Source organism: Arachis duranensis, chromosome 1 (genome assembly GCF_000817695.3).
Source record: "Arachis duranensis cultivar V14167 chromosome 1, aradu.V14167.gnm2.J7QH, whole genome shotgun sequence".
NCBI classification, from domain to species: Eukaryota; Viridiplantae; Streptophyta; class Magnoliopsida; order Fabales; family Fabaceae; genus Arachis; species Arachis duranensis.
Genome location: NC_029772.3, coordinates 12,903,550 through 12,914,753, shown reverse-complemented (window position 1 = coordinate 12,914,753; position 11,204 = coordinate 12,903,550). Strand labels below are relative to the sequence as shown.

Below are 11,204 nucleotides of genomic sequence, written 5' to 3'. Positions count from 1 at the left end.
CGAATGCTGAGCGGATATTAGAAAGCTGCGTTTATCTCGGATGCTGAGACCTCATTAAATGCGCATATCTCGGATGCTCAGTATCCAATATCAGCGCATGTTCGTATTCCGGGTGCACCCTAAATGTGACTCACGGTCACTCTATTATAAAACAGGGTCTATGTATCCGAAATACGCCCATTTTTAAAAAATCCTCTCAACGTCCAAGATGTGACCGAGCATGCATTGTTTGTAATTACCTCACCGGTTATTCATTTTCAAAAATACTATATTTATTTAATTTAAATAAAAAAAATCCTCATGAGTGACATGTTGTTTTGGACTTCTTTTTCTTCGGGCCCAAAAGCCCGTGACTACCTTAATGAAGCCCAAATGGCTAAACCCTAGAGCCCAACATCCAACCGCGGCTGCTACCTATGCTCCTTCCCGTCGCGTTTGCCGTCTGGTGGTGCTCCGCCATTCGCCTCTTCTCCTACTCGTCTTTCACCGTCGTTCTGCTTTTCCCGTATCTCCTCCATTAGTCGTCGGTGGTGCTTCGTCTTCGCCTCTACTTCTTCTCCGCCGTGCCTTCTCCTTCCTCTCTCCCCTTCAGATTCAGGTACATCTTCATTCTCCATCTCCATCACATCTATTTCAAAATTAGAAACAGAATTTCTTTAATTGTTAGTGTGTTACCTGTTAGTTTGTTATTCTGTTAGTGTTAGAAATTTGATCATTGATACTCTGTTATTTTATTATGGCAGTTACTTATTCTGTTGATTAGGGAGGGTTGTGGCTGTTCAATGATTCTGATTTTGTTGGAGTGTTATACATTTTTTTCAGGAATCAAGCTGTCTGAGAATGTTGATTAGGAATCATGCTATGCTTTGTTTGTATGTTTGTGTGTGTTAAATTGTTATATTAGAATCAGAACGTAGAGTGCTTAAGCATGAATTGTTATTGCATAATTGTGAAGGATCTTCATGCACTATAGCACTAGAAAACTTTTATTTTTGATTTACCATGTGCTTTATGGTGGAATTGTGAACTTAGAATGCTCATATTTGAGCAAATTTTCTGTAAGATATATATTTTTTGTATTATGATGATTTTGTTTATATGGAACAAAAAAAAAAAATCGCAGTAGGTAAACTCTTACGAGTTGAGTCTAGGTAAGCTGCATGGTGTCTTGCTCTTCTGTTGTGTCTCAACTATGCAGTCTCGGGTCTGCTCTGCTGTCATGTCTCCGGCATGGTGTCTCATCACTGTTCCGCCTTTGTCGTGAGTTTGAGTCTGTTTTCTTGCTTTCTTTTGCCATTGTTCTGCCATTGAAGAGAATAACCCAAATTAGGCATTGGTTTTTGAATTTGTTTTCATGCTTCGTGATTGTTCTGCCATTGTTGTTTGTTATGCTCTTTGTGTAATGTCAGTGTGTTGTTAACTTGTTTTAAGCTAGATGATTAGGGATACAGTTTATTTAGTTACAATACATAGTTGAAAACCAACTTTGCCTGCAGAAGGTATTTAGTTCAAGGCATGCATGTAACATGTATTTGTTATGATAACTATAACTTGTAAAATCATGATAACATTAACATAACAACCTCATACAAAGCTTTTCTTTTTTCACGCATTTCCGTCTTCCAAATTCTGAATGGAAATGGCTGATTATTTAAACAAAAGGTTAAAGAGAATGAATCTAACCATTATATCTCTTTTGTTTGAACAGCTGCATAACTACGATAACTGCTTCGGTACTGATTTCTCTAAAATATGACATGATCCAATCAACAAATTCTCCAAACAGGGTGCATTAATAGAACATTTAAGTAGTGTAATCATCAAAATGCAAACTTTGTAGAATTTTCGGAAGTAGTTTTCTATTGTTGCAACTTCTCAAACACGGTCAACACAGACCTTGAAGTTCCATCCAAGCTTGCTAGCACTGACAACAATAAGTGCACCATGGTTGAGAGCTATATTAAAAGAATAGAATCGATATATTTCAAAGTAAGAAGCTTAGTATGCAAGACTTAAATGGAATGGATCTAGCCTAGTCAAAAATGAAATGAATGGCAACATAGACATGCATATAGCTCCACAGGATAACAAAAAGTACACTCTTCATTGATGGTGTAGTCATATTCCTTGTGGCCAAGGAATCATAACATTCTTCTTTCTCTTGTGTTGCAGAGGAGAACGCATATGAATTGAAGCCATTTGGAAGACAAAAAGGGGGTCAAATGTCAGCCAATGAAACTGGCCAAGTGTTCACTCCTGTTCTGTTTGTGTTAGACCTTAGGCGTGTTAGGAAGAGAAATAGAAGATTCAAATGAGAATTTAGAACCTATTTCAACAGCAACGCTCCATATTAATGAGGGTATGGCCACTACGCTCACAAAGAGCATTTTCATTCTTACCATCTCCACCAACACAAACCTCAATCACATTACAAGCATGCTCATCTTCCAAATCTCTCACCAAAGCAAAACAGATTCACCAGCAAATCATCATCAATGGCACACACCGCAACCCTTTCTTTGCGACGAAACTAATCCAGCTTTACATTGATTGCGATGACATATCTTCTGCATTGTTCTTGCTCCATCACCTGCACCCACCTAATGTGTTCGCCTTCACCTCCATCTTGCGGTTCTACTCCAGACATGGGCAAATGCGCCAATGCATAAGAACCTATGTTGATTTGAGGGTAATGGGTGTTGTCCCAGATGGTTACGTGTTTCCCAAGGTTTTAAAGGCATGTGCTCAATCTCAGTGGTTTGAAACCGGTGTTGCGGTGCACAAGGATGTCATCACTTTTGGGTCGGAGTCCAACTTGCAAGCTTGCAATGCTGTGCTGGATATGTACTCAAAATGCGCAGATGTTCAGAGTGCTCAAAAGGTGTTCAATGAAATGTCTGAACGAGATGTTTTTTCATGGAATTCAATGATGTCTGGGTATGTGTCTAATGGGTTGTTCGAGGAGGCTGTGCGACTGTTGGGATTGATGAGAGCAAGTGGGGATTGCGAACCGGATGTTGTGACATGGAACACTATGATGGATGCTTATTGTAAGATGGGGCGTTGCAGTGAGGCCTTAAGGGTCTTTCATCAAATTAAGGATCCTAATGTTATTTCATGGACAACATTAATTTCAGGTTATGCTGGTGTTAGGAGACATGATCTTGCTTTGGGAACTTTTAGGGATATGGTTAATTTTGGGATGGTTTTGCCTGATGTGGATTCTCTTTCTGGTATCCTTGTATCATGCAGGTTTTTGGGGTCCTTAACTAGTGGGAATGAAGTGCACTGTTATGGTGTCAAAGTCATTTCCGGGGATGCGTTTTACAAGTCTGCTGGTGCTGCTTTATTGACTTTATATGCCAATTGTGGAAGGCTAAATGATGCTGAAAATGTATTTGATAGAATGGACAAATCTGATGTTGTTACTTGGAATGCCATGATTTATGGGCTCATTGATATGGGGCTAGCAAACGAGGCAGTTCAATGTTTCAAGGAAATGCAAGCAAGCAATGTAAAAGTTGATCAGACAACTGTATCTACTCTATTGCTTGCGTGTGACTTGAGACGTGGAAAAGAGATGCACGCATATGTCTTAAAACACCGTTACAATTGGGTAATTCCTGTTTGTAATGCACTAATTCATACATACTCGAAATGTGGATGCATTGCATATGCATATTCTGTGTTTTCCACCATGGCTGTGAGGGACTTGGTTTCATGGAACACAATTATCAGCGGATTTGGAATGCATGGCCTTGGCCAAACTGTTCTAAAGCTTTTGCAAGAAATGAGGGATGCAGGCATTAGCCCGGATTCGGTAACATTTTCATCTGCCCTCTCGGCTTGCAGTCATTCAGGACTTGTGAATGAAGGGATTGAACTCTTCTACAGAATGATAGAGGAATTCAGCTTAAACCCAGCAAAGGAACACTTCTCTTGTGTTGTTGACATGCTAGCTCGCGCTGGCAGGCTTGAAGATGCTTTTCATTTCATTAACAAGATGCCACTGGAACCAGATAAACATGTTTGGGGAGCTTTACTTGCAGCATGCCAAGAGCACCAAAATGTTAGCGTCGGCAAACTGGCTGCTGAAAAATTGATCGATTTAGAACCTCAAGAAGCTGGTCATTATGTGACATTGTCCAATATATATTCAAAAGCTGGAAGATGGAATGATGCTGCAAGAATTCATCAGAAAAGCATTACAAAGCATTACAACGTAGTTTTCAGTTGTTCGCTAAGAAAATGTTGTAAGGAGCATTTAGGTGTTAGATGATGAAAATTACACCCCTAATTTTTTCATTGCCACTTTGGAGTAAAACAACACAGAATTGGACAAGTGCAGGATCTAGAACATTGTGGAGGTCCAGACAGTTTGATTGATGGTAGCTGAGTTGCGTTTAAATTGATCAAATAATTATTTATGCTGACAAATGCTGTTGATATCTCATGCCTTTTGTATGTATCATTCTTGTAGTAGGAATTTTGGAATTACCTGTATAACAACCCCTTTTTGATTTATAGAAGTCACCAGCTGCTAGGAGCTTATGGACTTGCATTCAAACAAATTGTAGCTTCTTATTTTCTTTTATTCTAATAGAAAGTTTAGCCTATGGCCGCTAAAGCTTTACTTCTGCTTCTAAACACACAGCTCTTAATTTATTTGTGTATAAATGTTTTTTGAATCCCTTTTCTTGTTTACATCCAACTTTTTTTTTCCTCCTTCAGTTTTTTTTTTTCAGTTATTTATTTTCACTTCAGACATTTCTCTTTATTGGCTGTCTACACCAAAATGGGATTCAAATATTATCTAATCTTCCTAACATATCTTAGGTCTCATGTTGCTGCACCCCTGATTAACACTTTTATTAGTTTGGGGCTATCAGTTTGTTATCTTGATGATCATTACCAAACCAATTGAATGCCAGTAATGGTGTTAATATATATATGATATATCCATTAATTTGAATTTCATTCATGCTGATATATGAAATTGTTATTCAATTACATTGCCTATATATTCACATTATGTGCGCATTAATTCCTTTCTCAACATAATCTCTACCGCTTCTTTGTGGTTTTCTCTTTCTCCATTTCTCCCTTTGAAATTGATATGTCTATTTTGTCCTACACTCTTATCCTGTTGGTTGATATATCTGTTCTGATTTATTCTACCTCTTTGTTGAAATGGCTCCCAAGTTTGAAATGCTTAGTGAGTTTCTCCTCCTCCTATTCATGGATCTTTTTCTGTTCATGTTAGCTTTTTCTATCATCCTATAGTTTTGTTCATCAAATGTAGCTAACTAAATGAGTTCATAGTCATGATTTCTTTTTCTATTTTTTCAAAGGCTATACCTTTATACTATTAAGTTTTCAGTTTTAGTTATGCCTCCAAATTATTTGATAAAATGTCATATCTATGCTGACAAGGGAACAAAAACTTCACATGACTGACATTTGTTCTCTTTTGTAGTTGTGTCTGATATCATATTCCCTGATAATTGAATGAGTGGGTAATTGAATGGATTTTATTCACCTATAATTTGGAAATGAATAAGTGGGTTTTCAGCAGTTGAATCCTTACAAGATGCCTTGAAGCAATTATTTCTTATTGATGATACCATAGATGAAAATGGTGCAATTACAATTTCTAAAAAAAATGGCCAGTAGTTATTTTCTTATTTTTTTGCATTCTATTATAATTCGGATATTTTATTTAAATAAATTAAATAAATGTAATAATTACTGAATTAAATAATTTTAAAAGTTATTACCGAAATCCGTCAGCCTCTCTTATCTCTTTTACACTGTAAACGAGATAATTTTACACGTGACACATGTATATCTTGTTTATAGTGTAAACAAGATAAGACTGGGGGACGGCTATAAATATATGTCGTTGACAATGTTTGACTGGCTCCAATTTAAACTTTTCAACCACTTTCTCCTCTCTTTTATGTCTTTCTAACCATATTATCAATAAATACGATGATGCCATGCGCAGCTGGTAACGATGGAGACATCAACAGGTTGAACGAGACTTCGCATTACATCGGGACAGCCGACTTTGCGGTTAGTTCTGTTGTGTTGAATTTTATACAATCCCGTAGAGATATATATGTGTATATGTAGCCATCGTTAGAGTAGTTGCCAAGAACTAGAATATAGTTTGTATCGTTAAGAATAGGTCACTGGTAGAAATTTGGAACTCTATTTTGTTTCACTTGTGTTAGGTTGTTACTACATAATTATTAGTTTGGAACTCTATTTTATTTCTTATAGTTGCGTCAAATTTATAATTATATTTTTATATTTTTTTAATTTAGTTATTATACTACTTTTAATTTTATAATTAGATTTTTTTATATCAAATATATTAAAATTAACAGAATAATATTTTTTTTCAAAAATATGTAATTAAAGATCTAATTATGTTATTAATTATACATATCTTTAATTTACAAAAAATATTTATTTAACTTTAATATTTTTTATACTAAAAATATCTAATTACAAAACTAAAAATAATGTAAGAAATTAATAAAAAAATATAGAAACCTAATTAAAAATTTAGTGATATTATAAGGACCACTAAACTTCAAAGAACCAATAAAAAATTTAAAATTATTTCTTGATAATTGTGAATATATATTTTTCCTTCAAAGGCCTCGCGTTCTACTGCCCCGACGAGTGAGTCGTACCCTTTCTCCACCCGACGCCATCGTTCCGTATCTGAGGGAGGCTGGATTTGGAGATACGGTGCCTTTCAAGGATTTCACATTCGACAATTCCCTAATTACGACATTCGTGGAGCGATGGCGTCCGGAGACCCACACATTCCATCTCCCGTGGAGTAAGGCCACTATCACCCTGCAGGACATGGCGTACCACCTAAAACTACGCACACACAGGAACCCAGTTGGGGTACTTTTGTGACTTCAGTAGGTGGTATCACACGGAGACGTGGGAGTTGGTGGAGCGGTTGCTGGGTGCCAGGCCTCTGGTGGCTCCACAGCAAGCGGCTCAGAGGAAGGAGTCATTCACGCTGAATCTCGTATGGTTGCGGGATCGTGTCTGCCAGATGCCCCTGACGGACGATCCAGAGACTCTCTGATAGTACGCTAGGTGCTACATCATGTTACTAATCGGAGGCTATATGATGACGGAAATTTCGAACAACTTGGTCTACCTGCGTTAGCTCCCACTTCTTTGTTCTTCTCAATGGCTGCTATCAGCCTCTGGGAGAAGCGGTTTCCAGCAGCCAGCTGTGACTGCGCCTCCCTACTCTTTGTGACGAACAACTTCTGTAACCGTTCGTACGTGATGCGCACGATGGTAGAAATTGGCAAGTATCGTGTACCGTTGAGAACTGCATTGATGCATTCCAACAGATTTGTTGTCATGTGACTAAATCGCCGACCACTGTCGCAGTGTTGCAGTCATATCTCTTTGTTGAAATGAGCAGCCCAGTCTGCCATTCCTAGGGACACTCCTCTCAAGGCATCCATGTACCACTCATACCCAGCCTTGCTTGGATTGTAAGCGACATTTATAAGATATCTCTTGCCCTTGGCTGACTTAAAATGAGTCATGAAGTTGGTGGTCATGTGTCTAATACAGTAAGCGTGGAACGCTATAAGAGAATGCCAACTACTATCATTGATACTTATTGCAGCCTTAATCGCATGCGATCTATTGGAGATAACCAGCAGGTCTTTTTGTGGGTTGACATAGCGTCTCAGATTAGTAAGAAAGAACGACCATGATTCGATACTCTCAGACTCCACAATGGCAAAAGCAATAGGCTGGATATTGCTGTTGCCGTCTTGTGTCACCGCAATAAGTAACACCCCACCGTATCTGCCATGCAGATGCGTGCCATCGACGGAAACAAATGACTTGCAATGCTTGAAAGCCTCAACACAGAATGGAAAAGGACAAAATACTTTATCGAACATGCTACAGTCGTGGACCAGAAGGTGTCCGTCGTAGTACGGTACAACCTGTAGCTCACAAATAGTTCCTAGGAAATAACTCTGCAGCACCTGAAGTTGTTTCAGCACCTTGTTGTATGACCCCTCCCAATCTTTGTAGATCTGAGCAATTGTCTTCTACTTCGCCATCCACACCTTTCTGTAGGAGGGTTTGAAGTGATAGCTCTGTCAGACTGCACCTTGCAGGACAGAGATGCTGACGGAGGGGTTGGACTGTATCAACGGCAAGATGACCTTGCAGATGAGACTACTATCCAACTGTTGATGGTTCTGGACATGGTGGGTGTTAAACAAGTGTACGCTCCGCCAACCCTCTGGACCTCCCTGCCGAAATAAAATAGCCATGGTTCAAAACTACTTAATATATGGCAACCATAACTAAGTAAGTATAGTTCAATTAAACTTAACTCACCAGTATCCGTGGTTCTATCGAAGAGCAACATGAAGACTCCATGAACATTCCGTTTACAGCTTGACGGTATTGCACATGGTACTTTAATCGGTCCGATTAGATCACCCGGTACTCAGTACTCCTACGAATACTGTAATTCTTCACACCCTGCATCACTGCATCTCAGTATTTGAATCTGTGACCGACCCGAAACTCTATCCCACCGTCTAGGTTGTAATCCTCTTCGCCCGTGATGGAAAACAGAGTTCTCTCATGCATGGCGTCCAGATCCAATGTATGATAGTGACTTGGTACATTTGATAGCGTCGGAATTGGGTTAGGAGGGAGGCAAAACATAGCATACCACTGTCTCGGCGGGGGTCTCTGATACAAACTCCTCCTCATCACCCCCTTCAGAATAATCACTATCGGCACTATTGGCAACGTACTCTTCGTCCGAGTTTTTCTCACCCACCTCTATGTCCTCCACTGGAATAGCGACATGAATGGGTGGTGGTGTGAGATGTCAATCGTCCTGTACATAGGTTGAGTATACAGAACCACCACCACCAACATCTCCAACCTCGGCAGAAAGCTCCATCACTTGTTTCGCCATGATTCTCCCATGGATGTCGAACATGAGTCGCACATGCTCGTCCCCTATAAGTCGAAATAGTTGAAACCAAAAAACACCATTACCCAACGGTGCCAGCAACCTATACCACATCCTCCCAACCTCCCTCATTTTTGTGCCACCAATGTTACTCAATATCAAACTCTTCAACTCAGACAACGAATTCACACGCTGAGTGCGTAACAGTATTGAATTCTCGCACTCAAATATCACTCCATTGTCGCTATTTCTCATACGACAATTGGGGTAAACACACACAACTATGTATACGCTATTACTGGCCATTGTTGCCTTTTTTTGTGAGAAAAACGGGACAGAAAAAGATATAAAATGTATGTAAAGAATGTCAAGGGTTACACATCTTTTATAGCTGCTAAAAAATTGTCTCACTGTATCTCGTTTATACTGTAAACAAGATACATTTGTACGTATCTCGTTTACACTATAAACGAGATAAGAGAGGTTGACGAATTTCGATAATAACTTTTAAAATTATTTAATTCAGTAAATTATACTTATTTAATTTATTTAAATAGAAAATCCATTATAATTCAGAGGATGTGTTTTGAATTGATTAGAAAAGATCTCTATCTCAGTATATCCTATGTAATGCTACTTAGTCATTTTCTTATATCTTATCCTATGTAAACATCTAAGGATGTCAATATTTCCTAAAGACGGAGAATAGTGCTTGCAGGGACGGGATAGGATAGGAAGCAAAGTTCTCCTAAGGCATGTTCAAAGAAACGAGCCGGAATCCCCATCCAATTTTCAAAAATTCCTGAAATAAATTAAATAGGGTAAAAATTGGCTGATTTTTTTTTTATATGGAAGAGATATTGGTGTTTTTTTGGGAAATGGGATTATTTGGTGTAATTACAGATAGGTGGATTTTGTAGGTAAAAAGTCAACACGTGGGGGGCGTGGTGGACACGTGGCAGCGTATTGTGCAACACGTGGGGGGCGTGGTGCAACACGTGGGGGGCGTGTTGGACGAGTTCCACAATACTGTAATACACTTCAAATATCAATATTCAACCAAAACACCATCTTTCTTTCCATATTAAAAATAATTTCTAGTAAAAATTCAATCCAAACTCTTCCATTTTAATGAAGGACAACGCGATACTTTACACCAAAAAAAAAAAAATACTTTGGCTCCTAATATTATTATTTTAGAACAATAAAATTTTTCTGTTAAAAAATTTATTAAATAGTAACAAAAATTAATTTTACAACTGTATTAATATTTACCCCATGCAGGGCACGCAGTAGTTTCTCTTATGCATATTATGTACATCCTTTCGCTTAATATATGGATGAATGTAGCTTCAAAGACGACTAATAATTTCTCCTCAATGTTACGGCTTCATAACCAAACAGTTTGATGATTTATGATTACTGTTTGTGAGCGTAGAAGTGGGGGAAGGGAGCAACTATATATTAAGATTTGAGGCATACAATGTTCATTCTCAAGTGATGAGAAAATTAAAAGCACACTAAACTTGATTACAGGTGCATTATGCAGGAATGGTTGTTCATTTTTCTTGTTTTACAAGGCACCCGTATTCTTAAGACCAAGAACAATCCCAACACCAATGATGTGGCCAACAGTTCCACAAGCCAAGGTATCAGCAAGGGTGAAACCAGCTGGGTCACCAGTCTGTAAGCCTGAGTCCCTCACCTCGAGCTTCAGCCCTGCAGTCGCTTTCCTGTTTGCGGACGGAGCCAATCCAAACCTTCCGGCAAACAGCATCAGTGTTGTAGAAGCCACCATAATCTGCAATAACATTCCAAACTCAATCATATCTTACATAAAAATTGCTATGTAGACACAAAATTAATAATAGCTAGAAGTGACTTGGTTAGTGTTACAAGAAAGTGCAAGCACATATAACAAGCTTACATACTAAATAATGATAGTTCAAATTATTTATTAATAAATACATGCGTTGTTTTACTAAATATTACCTATATTTTTGGTATATAGGTAATATGGTTGATGATAGTTATGCGAAATTGTGAATCATTAGTATGAGATGTTCATTTTCCAATATGCACTCACCAATTCACAGGATTGCTGTGCTTTTAAAGTAGTATAATTGTGTAAACTAAAATATTCCATTAAAACTCATTATTTACTGCTTTCATGAATTTATTTCTTATGTTTATTAAAATCAGA

The 11,204-nt window shown here is 38.2% G+C and overlaps 2 protein-coding genes across 2 annotated transcripts; one reads left to right on the top strand and one right to left on the bottom strand.

The window, feature by feature from the left end:
* The first annotated feature begins 358 nt into the window (after nucleotides 1-358).
* LOC107479266 (pentatricopeptide repeat-containing protein DOT4, chloroplastic-like) lies at nucleotides 359-4,279 on the top strand. Its single transcript, XM_021137870.2, has 3 exons — nucleotides 359-598; nucleotides 1,709-1,733; nucleotides 2,173-4,279. Exon 3 carries the CDS (start codon nucleotides 2,354-2,356, stop codon nucleotides 4,277-4,279), a length of 1,926 nt encoding a protein of 641 aa, XP_020993529.1. The 5' UTR covers nucleotides 359-598; nucleotides 1,709-1,733; nucleotides 2,173-2,353.
* A 6,163-nt stretch (nucleotides 4,280-10,442) lies between these two features.
* Nucleotides 10,443-10,803, bottom strand: LOC107479248 (photosystem I reaction center subunit psaK, chloroplastic; the record flags this gene model as incomplete). Its single annotated transcript, XM_016099401.3, is given in 1 exon segment — nucleotides 10,443-10,803. A coding segment is annotated over 1 exon segment (229 nt), but the record flags the coding sequence as incomplete, so codon positions are not given.
* Between the last annotated feature and the right edge of the window lie 401 nt (nucleotides 10,804-11,204).

Excerpts from the sequence above, each read along its gene's own strand:
- LOC107479266 (XM_021137870.2), top strand. The coding sequence starts at position 2,354 with ATGAGGGTATGGCCACTACGCTCACAAAGAGCATTTTCATTCTTACCA.